The 15794-nt window shown below is 43.2% G+C and overlaps 1 protein-coding gene across 8 annotated transcripts in view; it reads left to right on the top strand.

Moving 5' to 3' along the window:
* The window catches only part of TRIM2 (tripartite motif containing 2), an 82871-nt gene that overhangs the window by 39607 nt on the left and 27470 nt on the right, over window positions 1-15794 (top strand). For all 8 annotated transcript variants that reach the window (XM_004471442.4, XM_023592580.3, XM_004471441.4 and 5 more), the window contains 3 exons: window positions 541-1264; window positions 13810-13913; window positions 14173-14340. In XM_004471442.4, coding sequence (XP_004471499.1) covers window positions 541-1264; window positions 13810-13913; window positions 14173-14340 — 996 coding nt within the window. The remainder of the gene's footprint in view (window positions 1-540; window positions 1265-13809; window positions 13914-14172; window positions 14341-15794) is intronic.

Below are 15794 nucleotides of genomic sequence, written 5' to 3'. Positions count from 1 at the left end.
GCCACACCAACCTGTTAGTCAACTTCAGAGTGAACCCTGACTGAAGGCTTTCTTGAAGTATGCATGTCTGATCATAAAACCAGGGATAGAAGATTCTGAAATTGAGGTGTGGAGAGTTTTTACTCGCTGGTTTGCGTTCCTTTAGGGGATGAGGGAGGAGATTTGGACATAAGGGAAAGATACTGAATGGTGACTATTTCAGATGCCAGGCTTCTCAATTTGTTTAGCATATCGGCAGTGAACTTTCTGCCAGCCCCATCAAAACCACCTGACTCAAGAAATAAGTGTGTGGGAGAGACAGAAGGGAAAGAGAAGACGCTGTGAAGGCAATTTAGTATTTTGCATCAGAACTGAGTTCACTGGGTTACAGTAAACACCGCTTGCTTAGAGCACCCCAGACGGGAGGTCCAGAACCCCCTTCTTGCCCCCAGAAGGCCCTGCCCAGCACCTGGGCCACCCAAGTGCCTAATAGGTTGGTCTGGTGCCAGACAGAGCTTGGCCAGCCTGCCTCACTCACCAGGCATCCGGTTTTTCCGGCAGGTCCTCCAGTCGCAGCTGGATACTCTGCTCCAAGGGCAGGAGAGTATTAAGAGCTGCAGCAACTTCACGGCGCAGGCCCTCAACCACGGCACCGAAACCGAGGTGCTGCTCGTGAAGAAGCAGATGAGCGAGAAGCTGAACGAGCTTGCCGACCAAGATTTCCCACTGCACCCCCGGGAAAATGACCAGCTGGATTTCATAGTGGAAACCGAGGGGCTGAAGAAGTCCATCCACAACCTCGGGACCATCCTAACCACCAACGCCGTTGCCTCTGAGACGGTGGCCACGGGCGAGGGGCTGAGGCAGACCATCATCGGGCAGCCCATGTCCGTTACCATAACCACCAAGGACAAAGACGGCGAGCTGTGCAAGACGGGCAACGCCTACATCACCGCCGAACTGAGCACCCCCGACGGCAGCGTGGCCGACGGCGAGATCCTGGACAACAAAAACGGCACGTATGAGTTTCTGTACACTGTCCAGAAGGAAGGGGACTTTACCCTCTCTCTGAGGCTCTACGACCAGCACATCCGAGGCAGCCCGTTCAAACTCAAGGTGATCCGGTCCGCTGACGTGTCGCCCACCACGGAGGGAGTCAAGAGGCGCGTCAAGTCCCCAGGGAGCGGCCACGTAAAGCAAAAGGCTGTGAAAAGGCCGGCGAGCATGTACAGCACCGGGAAACGAAAAGAGAACCCCATTGAAGACGATCTGATCTTCCGAGTGGGTAAGGAGCATCCCTGGGCCCGATGACTGAGCATGGCTTTGGCTCAGGGGTAACTGGGAGAGGGGGTTTGCAACGACGGGGGTCAGAATGTCCACCTGAGGGTGGTGGGAGACACTGACAGGTTTTATCAGGGGAGCTTGTGCATCTCCTTCTCCGGAGATTGTCTTTTGCTTCTTTTCTGCTTTTTATTTTTATTTTTTTAACTTTCAAGTGCTTGCATATTCATTGCAGAAAATTCAAAACAGAAAACAGGCAAAAAGAGAAACGGAAAAATCACAGCACCTATAACTTGGAGATTTTAAAGGAAACGCTGGCAATCTAGTTTTCTCCCATGGGAGTGTTTTCAGGGTACTCCAGCCTAAATGAAAGGCAGAGAGATCAGGGATCGGATAACGTCTTGTGTTCCTCTGAAGTCTGCCAGCCCGGGCAGTGCTATGGGCAGAGCACCCGCTCACTTACTGCCTCTGCCTTGTGGTACAGTGGGCGGACTTCTTCAGCCATTCCCATGTCTTATTCCTTGCCTATGCCTCTTTAAACTCTTTCTTTTCTCAAAATAAAGGGCCCTGAATGTTAGCAACAAAAGACTTGGTAATTCTTAAGAAAAGTAAAGGCTGCATTTTTGGTTATTATTGCTTCCCAAAGGAGCTCTAGCCTGTTCTCCCTTAGTAGGTGTGCGCTGATTGCAGTACCTCCAAAAGGGTGCTGCGCCGTGTATTAACTGGCTTGTAGAAAACTGGTTCTGCAGTTCAAATAGATTGGGGGAACCTAAGGTTAAGTGAAGGAAATAGATTTCTGTGCTGCAGAACTCCTCAGGCCCTCTAGAAACTGCTGAGATGTGCTGTGAGTCTCCAAGGCAGAGGGAGATAACAGGCAGCTCTTTCAAACTCTCCTGACCATACCACTCTTTTTCCGTGGAACATCTTGTGAAAGTCAGGCTCCTTGGAACATTCGTAGGCAAAGCTGCTCTGCTCTGTGCTACTCCTTTAGGCTGAATCTTGGTAAAGACCATGATATGATAAGTAAGTTGTGCACTCCGGGCTGTCGTGACTGTGTGGGTGCAGAGGTTGTGGATACACCCCCCAAAGCCGAGCGGAGGAGCTGGGGCTGGCACAGGATGGGAGCCTCTCAGGTCAGCTTCTCTGTTTCCACCACTTGCTTGAGCCTTGGGGAGGTCTCGTAGCCTCCCTGGCCTTGAGTTTCCATGCCTGTATAGTGAAAATAGAAAAGTGTCTGCTTCTGAGAACTGTTCTGAGTATCAAACTTACCGCCTGTCAGGTAGCAGGAGTTAAACAATGAGACCTACTGGTTTTGGTTTTGCATGTATTATTAAGATTGTTTCACTTCTCTCCGTTACCTTTTCTTCTCAAAAAATTTAACTTGCTGCTTTCCAGTAGTCTTCTGCTCTAAGAACACACCCAGTCTTGCATTCAAAGCCCCAGCCAAGTGACCCCAACCTCTGTCCCCAGGCAGTGTACAGAGCGGAGCAAAGCTCAGATCTGCAAGCAGGTCGATCTGGGTCTGAATCCTAATTCTCCTGTGCAACTGGCTTCCCCTTCCTGAACCTGTAATTTCCTCCTCTGTAAAATAAAAGGAATGAAACATTAACAAACTCGTAAGGTTGCTGCGGAGGTGAAAGGAGGGGTAATGCCTGTATGTGCACTGGGAGAAAGTTGTTCAAGTGTTTAAGTATTAGTAAAGACTTTAGAACAGTGCCTGATAGATAGCGTTTATTAATGAAATAAAGTATGTTTATTAATGACATAAAGAGGTTGTACACCTCAAGTGTGCAGGTGCAGAAAGAAAGACACATGTCCCTGCCCGTTCTTTTGTTCTAATCTACAGTCTAGCCAGAAGACATTATATAGGGCACCTAGCCCCCAGGCACCATGCTAAGCAGTGGGAATATAGAGATGAAAGAAATGAGACCTCTTCCCTCACAGAATTTACGTAGTTGGGGTGACTCCCTTGTCTGCCTTGAACTCCCCTAAACCTCCCCCTGTACCATGTGACTGTCCTTTCTTTTAATTGCCCTTGTCAATACCTCCCTTCCCCCAAAAAATCTCAGTGTGTGTCCTCCAAAACAGACAGTCAGAGAACTACAGAAATGATGAGGAACTTAAACCAGGATGTGAACGATGAGGAGGACTTACCCAACTTGACGGATGCAGATGGCATCCCAGGCAGAGGGACTGGTGTGAGGAAAGGTGAAGAGGCGTGAACGTGATTGACATTGGCGGGCACATCCCAAGAGAAGATGCAGGATGAGCAGTGATGAGGGCCCTGGCTGGAGAGGAGTGGGGCAAATCAGTGTTGGAGCACCCTGGGCCCCTTTGTTCCTAAATTCTTCCCCCCAGTTTTTTCCTTCCCTCAAGTACCACTTTCTCTTTTAAGCATTTCTTGATTTGCTTCTCCCAAAGGATGTGAATGATTTCTTTTTCCTTTTAGTTTCCAAAGAACTCACTCTGGTTGTTGTTGTTATTGTTGTTATTATTATTATTATTATTATGGCCTTCTAAGAATTCATTCTTAACGTCTGTAAAATTGGCTACAAACAGGTAGAGTTGATATTAGTAATTAGAAGAGCTCAACTTGCTTTTAGAGTTATGCCTTTGTCTTAAAGCTTTAAGCCTCTTTGTGTAGTCAGGCTATTAGGTGCATGCCAATAGAACATTCATGATTGGAACAATGCCTTTGTGCACATGTTGAAGCCTGCCACATGTAATCTAGAACTGATTCAAGTTCAACTATACACATAGGGTGGCAGCCATGATTCTGCTGTCCCTCAGCTGGCCTCTACTCCTGCAGCTCTCACACAGTCAGCTTCTTGCTGCACTGAGTTTTATGCTTAAATATACGTCGTTTTCTTACAACATATAGTGGGACTCATAGAACAACCCTAAATGTGTGTGTTAATTTTGCATAGTCATGGAAATGTACATGCTATGCTTTCTGGGTGACATAGAAATTTCAAGGGTACTTTTGACTTAGCTTTTCACCTTCCTCACCAATTATACAGCCCCTTAGTTAGATGAGACTCTGATGTTTGAGTACCTACTAAGTGCCAGGACTTTGCTAGGCCTAGTGTGAAGAAAGGAATGAGATTCTGTCTCTTCCCTAGAGGAGACTGTGGTGTAGAAGAGGGCAGACATGGAAACAAATGTGCCTTCAGTGTGACTCAAGGCACAGATATCTGTGTGGGGGTGGGGGAAGAGAGGGAAGATGGAGGAGGTAGAAGTTGCAAGCCAGTCCAGGAAGTTTCCTAGAGTAGATGATAGCAAAGCCTAAGCTGTCCTTCGCAGGACAAAGAGTTGGTTAGGGTCTTTCAGGTGAAGGGAGAGCAGGTGCAAAGCCAGAAGGTGAGAAACTGGGTTGCTCAGGAAACTGCAAATGATTCCATTATCCTAGAGCATGAAATAAAGTGAGAAATAAGCAGAAACGAGGTTATGTGTACTTGGCAGGGAGCTGGGACTTTGTTCTGTAAGCCTATGTTTATCAAAGTGTGATCCATACCCCACTTGTATCAGAATTCCTTGGGGTGCCCGGTAAAAATAAAAATTCCTGGATTCCAAACTACATTTACAGAATCAGGATGTCTGGGGAGGGGCCAGGAATTTGCATTCTGGAAGATCCTGGTGAGACTTGTGCACATTGAGATTTGAGAATCCCAGCAGTGGTGATGGGCAGGCACTGATGTGGTGTAGTGACTTATAATTCACTTTCCAGGGAGCTTGGGGGCATTATGGGGAAGTCTATCGGAAACCTCTCCCAGGGTGTAGGGAGGCTCTTAAAAAGCTACTGCAATAATCCACAAGAGCTATTGTTGTAGAATTCGAGAGAGGTTCAATTATTTGCGTATAGAAAGGCCAGGATTCAGGAATGATTTTGAGAAGGAAAAATGGTTTATTTTCGGCCGGCCGGACTCGGGAGCTTTCTCTTTCAATCCCAAACCCAGAACAAGACTTTCGAGTTTCTTTTATACAGAGAGGAAAGGTTAAATGGTCCCTTTGTTTCAGTTCTCAATAGGCTTGAATTAGCATATATATCTTATACATCTTAGGTAAGCTTTTATCATGGACTTCATACATGCTAGATAAGCTTTTAGCATATTTGGTTTGCATTTCCCCTGAATACTTAAAGTTTATAGACCTTGCATTGTTAAACTGTTTTGTGGGACTGGAGTCATTGCCATGGTTACCAAGGGCAGGACTGCAGCCTCTCACCATCCCACACCCATAAGTCAGACAGCTTAGGTTTTCTCTGAAGAGACAAGAGCCTCCCACCCATAGCCCACATCACTATGACGAGTGCCAAAATTAAGAATGATGTGATGGAGTAGAGAGGAAAGTGGAGAGCAGATTTATGAGATGCTTTGGGGTAGAGGGCAGTTGGAACTCCCATTTCTTTGACTTAGTATGCTGGAGGCATGTGAGGCAATACAGTGTATGGTGAAGGCCGTGGACTCTCAAGCTAGACTGCCCTGGCTTCTAGCCCCAACACTACCATTTACTACCTGTATCATCTAGTTGGGCAAGTTATTTAACCCCTCAGTGCCTCAGTTTCTTTATCTATAAAATGGAAATAAAAGAACCTAGTTTATAGGGCTGCTGTATGGACTTAGGGAATTAATACATGAAATGGCTTAGAATAGTGCCTGACACTGAATAGTGTTCATTAAATTTTAGAGCGGCAAAATAGGTAATACTAGTTAACATATTTGTATTTGGAGAGTAGAAGTACTAGTTAATAGAAATAGTTAAGAACAAAGTAGATAAAGAGCTCAAAAACCTTAATTTGAATCCCCGCCTGCTACTCATTAGCTGTGTGACTTTGGGAAAGTTGTTTAACATCTCTATGCCTCAGTTTTTATCTGTAAAATGAGGATAATATTAATACATATTCATATATTTGTAGTGAGGATTAAATAAATTAATACTTGTAAAGGCTTAGGTCAGTGCAGGCACACAGTGAGCACTCAATAAATATTGACTATTGCCGTTATCATCATCTTTTCATTATCAACCAAGATAAGGAAAGTAAGAGGAAGAGCAGGCATGTGTCAGTTTTGATCATCCGGCTGGAAGTGCACAGTAGGCAGTTTGGAGCATGGACGTGGCTAAGCAAAGAAGGCAGAGCACCAATTTGCAAGTGAAAAGCATAGAGAAGTTACTTTGAATAATGGGCTTGAATGAAGTGTCCAAGGTTATGGTTCAAAGAGGAATTAGTGGGGAATGGAAGAGGGAAGCTGGAGGAAGTAACAGGCATTTCTGAGCCAGGTATTGTGCACTGTTTCCACATGTCGCAGTACTTAAAATCCTGAGGAGGTATAATGTTCCTTCAGTTCCCAATAGCCCTACAGTGTAACATGCCTCTCCAGTATAATAAGTGGGTCATTTGGGCTCACAAGAGCTGACTGAGCACATCTCTTCCCAACTTTATGTTCAGCGTCTTCAAGTTGGCCCAGATAGGAGCGTTTACGCAATGGAAATTGGCAACTGCCACAAATCAGGGATCCTCTCTCTCCCTCTCAAGCCGACGTTCTAGCACAACACAGAACTGTTACTGCAGGTGAAGAAATGGGCACTAAGAGAAGCAAGAGCTGGGGTAGGAACCTAAGCTCCTGTGCCTCTGAGGCCCGTGCTTTATCCATTGCTCAGGATTCCTCTTCATCTCTAAGTGTCTTTTGACTACTGTGGTTTTCCAAGTAGAGATATTTGCTACCTCCCACGCCTGAAAACTTAATTATATGCCCACAGCGAATGAGTTACTGTGCTACTCTAATATCATATTGGAAAATAGCCCTGAATGAGTTTAGCAGAGTAGCTTAGAGCATCTGTTAACAATTCCTTGAAACACTGGGATTTTCCCTGCACTGATTTGCTGACTAGAAGCCGTGAGCTGGTTTTGTTAGATACTAAAGAAAGCCACTCAACAAAGGGGAGACCAGAAAACGTGGGAGGGAGAGAAAGAATTAGAGCTGAATTGTTTCAAATTATGTAATTCCTACACCGTACTTTAATGAGTCTGTGAGAAGTGCTGAATGATACTTTCAGTTGTATTCTAGAACAACGCGCTTGCTTGTGATGTAAACGCACTGTAAAATCACCTGGCCTGAGTGCGGAGATCTCACAGGAAGAAACATTGTTTTATGCCCCTCAACCCTGCCCCACATAGGAGACCACCACCTTCCCTCCCTAAAATATCTGAGGAAGGAGATCATGCTAATCTGACATCTGAGGTCGTTATGGGAAACCTGCCACCACCCCTCAAGACTCCCATCCTTGGAACGCTTCTTGCATTTCAAGTGGAAGATGCAACTGATATTTACTGAACGCCAGGTTCTTGCTGTGTTATGGGCTGTGATAGTGAACAGGGCAGATGCTGTCCCTGCCCTCAGGGAATTTACAGCCTGGTGAGGGATACAGGCAGGTAAGTAGTTAACATGCCATGTGGTAAAGGATGGAGTTTTCTAAAGGGCTTTAAGGAGAAAATATATACATGTAAACCCAAAGGGTACCCTCACTTCAGAAACCTGGTATGTCAAAAGTCCCAGTTAGAATGAAGCACTGTGTGTATTAGAAAAAACATGTATACTGTCAGGAGAACCAGGTTTCATTCTTCACTATTGTCTCTTAATACCTTTGATCTATCTAGCTTCAGTTTTCTCATCTATAAAATGGAAATGATATTTGCTCTGCTAATGGGGGGGGCGGTTATGGGGAGTACATGAGAGATTGTATATGAAAGGCTATAAATGATAAGCATGCCCTTTTCCCATGCTGTAATGTGGGTTGTAACTAGTCATTAATAACTCACTCATGTGCTCATTCAGTCAGTGAACATTTATGAAGCACCCACTTGATTGAAGATCATGTGTTAGACCTTTCATTAGGCCGAGTTTCAGCTTATTGCATTATCCAATTCAAAGTATCTAGGTTTATTTAGCATTAATTTTCATATTAAGTCAGGGTGGGGTGGTAGGAGATCTGTATTTATTGATTCCTTGTATCCTGCTAGGGGCTTACCTTCTATAATCTTCCTGGAGGCATGGATGGAAGTGATTAGTGGGAACATGGATTGAGAAGCTACTGGCTTAAAACTTCATTTTGTGCTTCCAAAGCTAGTTTAACATCTGGGAAAAACAAGTTTAATGATCTTAGAGAAATGTTGCCAAATTGTATATAATTATATGATTGCTTTTAAAACCTGTGTTACTCATTCTGCTAGCCAAAATTCAACCCTCACATGAAACCTTTTAAATAAAAATAAACAGGAAAATATTTTATAAGTACTATATATGTTTCATATTACATTTCTATTCATCATGAAAGAACAAGTTTTCATTATACATTTAGACTTCTTGAGAGAGAGAAAGTGCCCTTCTACAGACCAAGTCGAATTTACTAAAAATCTTGAAGGGCAAAGCAGGAACCCCAATTTTTGCTACCCTTTGATGTTTTAATTTATATTATTTTGGTCCCAGGCCGCTTTATAAACACGTGAACTAAAGGCATTTTAACATAATGACAATATACTGTTATTCTGGGTCATTTTTTACCACCAAGAATTTTCTACTTCAATCACTAGTAAAAATAGTCAGCATCAGATTATTTGTCCCTCAAGAATATGCTGGTGGTGTCCCTTCGTCTTCAGGAGTAACACTGTGATCCTGCTCTGCATTAAAATGTAGTTTTAAAAAGTAAAAATATGATCAGTAATCACCGACCAGCCAAATAATGCCCATGAGAATCAGGGGATTGTACCAGTAATGGCAGCCCCAGAAACTGAACCAAATGGCTTAAAAGAAAAAGACTTCTCTAAATAAATATGAAATTAAAATGGCAACGCCTATCCATCTAGCTCTTTTACAGACCTATAAACAGCCTTAGACTGACGGATGTTCCTCCCTCCCTGTGGTTTCATTTCTACGTGGGGCTAGAGAAGCAGGCTGTCGTTAACTTGAGACCCAGGCTAAGAGCTGAGCCAGCACAGTACTCTCAAATTCAACAGAGGCTGCAGAACCTCTTTCCAGCAATACTTAATTGCACATTGGTCTCATGACCAAATATTGGCAGGTACAGAGCATCTCACATTTAGTTCAGGGTAGTATAGGCGTCTTCCTTCTACTTTTTCTGAATGGTATTGATATAGAATCTGACTAAATATCTTCTCAAGTTTTAAAATTTATACCCATTTCTACTGACACTCAAAAATGTGTCTTACTTTTGCAAAGAAAGGACCTCGAGGGAAGCAGACTTGGCCCAATGGATAGGGTATCCGCCTACCACACAGGAGGTCCGCGGTTCAAACCCCGGGCCTCCTTGACCCGTGTGGAGCTGGCCCATGCGCAGTGCTGATGCGCACAAGGAGTGCCCTGCCACGCAAGGGTGTCCCCCGTGTAGGGGAGCCCCACGCTCAAGGAGTGCCCCCCGTAAGGAGAGCCGCCCAGTGGGAAAGAAAGTTCAGCCTGCCCAGGAATGGCACCGCCCACACAGAGAGCTGGCACTGACACAACAATATGACACAATGAAAAGAAACACAGATTCCTGGTGCCACTGATAAGGATAGAAGCGGTCACAGAAGAACACACAGCAAATGGACACAGAGAGCAGACAACTGGGGTAGTGGGGGAAAGGGGAGAGAAATAAATAAAAAATAAATCTTTTAAAAAAAAAAAGGACCTTGAGGTCATCAAAATATTAATATTTGCAGTATTAAAGGTTTTTGTTTCCATATTTCTATCCTCTAGTTATCACCTCTGTATTTTCAGAAAAAAGAGAAATCTTTTGGACCAAAGCACCCATTTAACTTCTACTAAAACACTTTTCCCCATTTTCCCCCTTTGAAACATCCACTGTTACTACCAGCAGAGCCTTCTCTGAGTAGAGTTAGTTTTGTCTTTAACTTAATATATAAATGATGTAAAAAATAATAATAATAGGGTGAGTTAGGGGGAAGATACACCAAATGTAAGGTACTTGGGTTGGTAGTAATATTTTGAGGATGCTCTTTAATCATTAGTTAAAATAGTTTCACAGCAGTGCAAGGTATTGATGGTAAGGTGAGGTATGAGAGTCCTGTATGATGTTAGGTATGTTTTGTAAGTTCACAACTATTATATACACTTCTTGTTTATGTATGTTTATGTAGGAGTGATATATTTCAATAAAATTTTTTTTTTTAAAAAGAGAAAGGTCAGCATAGAAGGGCAGCAGAGAGTTTTTGTCCCCACCTGGGCCAGAAGGACGGCATGCCAATGCTCCTCTCCTGTGTTCAGGTGCTTCTCTCTCCCCTCGCTCCTTGTTTTCAGTATTTCTTTCCCAACCTGTGTGCCTTCTGGTGCACTTTCAGTTTTCCATAAGCAAGGATCTGGAGCAGCCTGTTTTTTCTCAGTGAGTGGCTCTGGCTTTCTTAGTATGTTTTTTACTCTGTTCTCCCTTCCTCACCTTGCGAACTTCCATGGCTTTTACCAGAACTTGTTTTTCTTTTAAACTTTCTTTTAAACGAAGTTTTAGATTACAGAAAAGTTACATCGAAAATATAGGATATTACCATATAATCCACCCCCACCCCCTCTCACATCTTCCCCTATTGATAGCATCTTACATTAGTTGATCAACAAATGTTGAAGCATTGCTACTAACCAAGGTCTATAGTTTACACTGCACCATAAGGTATTTTTGTTACAAAAGTTTTATTCTTAGGAGACCCTGGACCTGCTCCTGCAACCTTTTAAAAAGACTGAGCATTTTAGAAGAATCTTTTTTTTTTCCTGGTCCTTCAGTTTCACTCCACCTGTTATTCATCTCTTATGCAGACATCAGGGGGAATAACCTAAAATGTGATACCGGAAAGCGGACTTGGCCCAGTGGATAGGGCGTCCGTCTACCACATGGAAGATCCATGGTTCAAACCCCGGGCCTCCTTGACCCATGTGGAGTTGGCCCATGCGCAGTGCTGGTGCGCGCAAGGAGTGCCCTGCCACGCAGGGGTGTCCCCCGCGTAGGGGAGCCCCACGCGCAAGGAGTGCGCCCCGTAAAGAGAGCTGCCCAGCGCGAAAGAAAGTGCAGCCTGCCCAGGAATGGCGCTGCACACACGGAGAGCTGACACAACAAGATGATGCAACAAAAAGAAACACAGATTCCCATGCCGCTGACAACAACAGAAGCGGACAAAGAGAAGAACACACAGCAAATGGACACAGAGAACAGACAACGGCGGGGGAGGAGGGGGGGATGGGGAGAGAAATAAATAAAAATAAATCTAAAAAAAAAAAGTGATACCATATTGGCAGCCTTCACACAGGCCTCCTTCAAGTGCTAAGTGCTATGTACCCCACCCCTGCCCCTACCAGCAATATTAGCACACCGTTTTTAAAAAGTGTCCACTGATATTATATGCATTTGTATACTAAGGACTTGATGTGAATCAAGCAAAAAAGGCCCTCTTTCATGTATTTGACCTAATAGAATAGTTCTTTCCACAATGAGGATCTGGTCCTCAAATTTTCCTTCCCGTTCAAGTAGATGAGTTAGAGATGGAGTGTATTAGTTTCCTAAGGCTGCCATTTTTAAAAATCCACAAATGTCGTGGCCTAAAACAAAAAGAATTTCTTCTCTCACAGTTCTGGAGTACAGAAGTCCAAAGTCATCTTCAGAGGGCCGTGCTCCCTCTGAAGGTGCTCGGGGAGTTTCCTTCCTTGCCTCTTCCAGCTCCGGGTGGCTTCAGGTGTCCCTTGGCCTGTGGCTGTGGCAGCATCACTCTGATGTCGGCCTCTGTCTTGACGTGGCCTTCTTTGTGTCTATCATGGATCTCCCGCTGCCTTTCTCTAGTGAGCTCACCTGTCACTGGATTTAAGGCCCAGCAGGATCCCATCTCAAGATCCTTAATTATATCTGCAGAGACCCGTTTTCCAAATAAGGTTACATTCACAGGTTCTGAGTGGACCTAGCTTTTGGGGCACTACCGTCCAGGTAGTGAGTCGAGTTGATAGGGTCCAGGATGTCAGTTAGACAGCCACCATGTGGGGCTGGTGAGAACCAGGTGAGAGAAAAGGGTTCTGCTCGGCAGTTCTGTTGATGATTTTAATTCCATCATCTATTTTACTACCTAAACTCAAAAATCTGTTTCCAAAGAGTTGAACTGCTGCCAAGTGGTGTTTAAGTATGTGTTTGAGATTTATCGCCATCAGTGTGTTCTTGTCTGCTGTTTCCTAAGGTACCACATTCATGTCTAAAAGTGAACTATCCAAGTGTTATTTTGAATATCAATGAAACTGTAAAACCGAGCATGGTTTTCTCTAACTGTGAAAACGTAAACTTCCTTCAGGATCATTTCATTCTATTTCCATCCATCAGTATTTACATAGTCCTATTGTAGTAAGTCGTAAACACTTCTTTGGAAACCAAAACAGGTGCCTGTTAACCTGCAGATGGCCTTTTTCCCCAGCCTCATCTCTCCCTGTAAAAAATTCTAGTAAGAGTGAGACTACTTCCTTGGATTAATTTATTTCCTTTAGCCTTTCTTACTTACTTAATCTAGAGAGCCCCCATCAGGGTAACTTTTATATTTTCAGGAAGAAAATTCAAAACTATGAGATACTAAGTCTGGAAATAATACATAAAGAAGTCCAGTGTATGAAAATCAGCCTGCTCTTTTTACCTGCTCTTTTTATAGCATGTGCAGCCTTATGGTTTGTTAAATGCACTCAAAGTCAAGCTTCCAGTTTTCTTCCAAGAACTGCTCAGTGGCGGCGGACTTGGCCCAGTGGTTAGGGCGTCCGTCTATCACATGAGAGGTCCGCGGTTCAAACCCCGGCCTCCCTGACCCATGTGCAGCTGGCCCATGCGCAGTGCTGATGCGCGCAAGGAGTGCCCTGCCATGCAGGGGTGTCCCCCGCGTAGGGGAGCCCCAACGCACAAGGAGTGCACCCCGTAAGGAGAGCCACCCAGCGCGAAAGAAAGTGCAGCCTGCTCAAGAATGGTGCCACACACACGGAGAGCTGACACAAGAGGATGACACAACAAAAATAAACATATTCCTGTGCCGCTTACAACAACAGAAGCGGACAAAGAAGACGCAGCAAAATAGACACAGAAAACAGACAACTGGGGTGGGGGCAGGGAGAGGAGAGAAATAAATAAATAAATCTTTAAAAAAAAAAGAACTGCTGAGTGCAAGGGTGGGATTTTGCCAAAACTCCAAAATAAGGTTCCTCTCACATTACAGATCTTGAACTGGAATATTAGTTTTTATCATATGTCTTTGTGGATTCTAAATATATTTCAATTTTGTTCATATGTAGCTATAAAATAATGAGTAAAAATTGGCATTTGCCTATAAAAGTAATATTTCAAAGACTTGCTTGATCTGGGAAAGAAGTTTAGTTTCATACAGTTTGGGTCGCATGGCTCCCTTTTATTTTTTAAGTATGCTTTAAAATCATATTGCTCTCAGGGAACCTATGGAAGCCTGAATAATCCACTTGCTGAGACTGAGAAATCAAATTCTCTAGTGCTTAAATTTGTGTTCTTATCATTTATTTCTAGGTACCAAAGGAAGAAATAAAGGAGAGTTTACAAATCTTCAGGGGGTAGCCGCATCTACAAGTGGAAAGATATTAATTGCAGACAGTAACAACCAATGTGTGCAGGTATGGCCCCTAAGTGTATGCTGTACACTTGAACCACTTTTATTGATAAAATCGATGTGCTCGTATACTTTCTTTCTTAAGACCTAAGGCACATGGCACAAGAAAAGAAAGAGAAGCTTGGATGTGTAGCCAGGATTTTTTTTTTTTCAAGTAGAGTGCATGTTCTGACCTGTAGTACACAGGACAAATGTTCTTGCCTGTTTCTTTCTCAGCAGTTTCTGTGCTCGTTCACGTATAATGAATGGAATTTGCTTCACAGATATTTTCCAACGACGGCCAGTTCAAAAGTCGCTTTGGCATCCGAGGCCGTTCTCCCGGGCAGCTGCAGCGGCCCACAGGAGTAGCTGTGCATCCCAGTGGGGACATAATCATTGCAGATTACGATAATAAATGGGTTAGCATTTTCTCTTCAGATGGGAAGTTTAAGGTAAGATGAACTACCAGTTTGCCACTAAGCAGTAGATAGAAGGAATTGGGAACGCAAGAGGAATTTGCCTTTTTCATTTTTGAGAGCCAATAAAATATTCAACAATTCTTCATCACAAAGGCATCTTGACTTTGTTATATTTGTTTTATGAAGTGATATTGTCATAAATATACTCATGTATATTCCAAATTTGGCTTCATTTTATAGAGTAATTGGGTTGTTCAATTGCTTTTTTTTTTTAAGCCATGAGATTTAGAGAGAAATTGTTCCTGTTACAATTCAGTGAAACACAATGACTTTTAGAAAAGGCTTATGAAAAAGGCAGTTTATATATCTCAAATTAATCTATAGGTTGTCATTTATGAAGTGCCTTCTACTTCCTCAGGCCTGTGATAGATGATGTGGGGGAAAAAAGCATTGTTCAATATGGTCTCAACCTTTTAAAAATTTATGAGCCAATTTAGGAGAAATGACTAATGAACGAGAAATGACAGAAAATAATTCATATCTCCTATAATCAGTCGTAAATTGACACAATCTAAAAATGTAGTGTTAAAGTATGTAATGTAAGAGTTGAAGGGAAAAGAAAGCAGGCAGGCTTTGTGGAGAAAATGCTGGTTGAGCTACACTTGGAAAGATTCCATCATTTGACATGTTTGACACGATCACTCCTGGTGGCATCATTGTGCAAATGTAAAAGTGGCTTCTATTTCTCCAGCAAATCACTGAAGAGTATAGAGCCCTCTGGTGATTATAACCATCTCTCTTCTAAGGTAGCATCAAAGGATATCATCCAGCCCATTTTCTACATTTGTTCACAGGAAGATATGAGATCCCTTCTCAAAGGTCTTTTTGAAGGCCACCTACTCTTTGCCATCTCATGCCTGCTATGCAGCCTGATAGAGGCCTCTGCTTCAGCTGGCAATGTGAACTCAGACTGATCAAGGCTGGAATCCCAGCTCTGCAGCTTATTAATCGACATGTTATGTAACTTCCTTGAGCCACATATTTATAATTTGGGTTAAAAACAATCTGTCTTATAGGATTTGGATAAGGATCAAATAAGGTTTTATTTCTGGATTTTATATGCACTTCGTATGAAATAGGCATCCAAAAAAATGCTCTTTTCCATGCCTCCAGTAACCATGTCAAAAAAATACTTGTCTGGTTGGCTGTGATTTGCACTTCCTGACTCATGCAAGCCCCTGGTGATCATCACTTCTTTGTCTGAATGTTCACAGATGATGCTTTTCATCGTCCATTCTGTAATCTCCAGGTCACAAAATTCACTCAGTAGTTTCATGTTAGAAAGCTTATATTTTCCTTTTTATTTTATTTTTTTTTTTTTTTAAGATTTATTTATTTATTTAATTCCCCCCCCCCCTCCTTTGGTTGTCTGTTCTTGGTGTCTATTTGCTGCGTCTTGTTTCTTTGTCCGCTTCTGTTGTCCTCAG

This window comes from Dasypus novemcinctus, chromosome 1 (assembly GCF_030445035.2).
Source record: "Dasypus novemcinctus isolate mDasNov1 chromosome 1, mDasNov1.1.hap2, whole genome shotgun sequence".
Classification (NCBI taxonomy): Eukaryota; Metazoa; Chordata; class Mammalia; order Cingulata; family Dasypodidae; genus Dasypus; species Dasypus novemcinctus.
The sequence above is the reverse complement of the archived record's forward strand: the minus strand, read 5'-3'. Positions and strand labels throughout refer to the sequence as shown.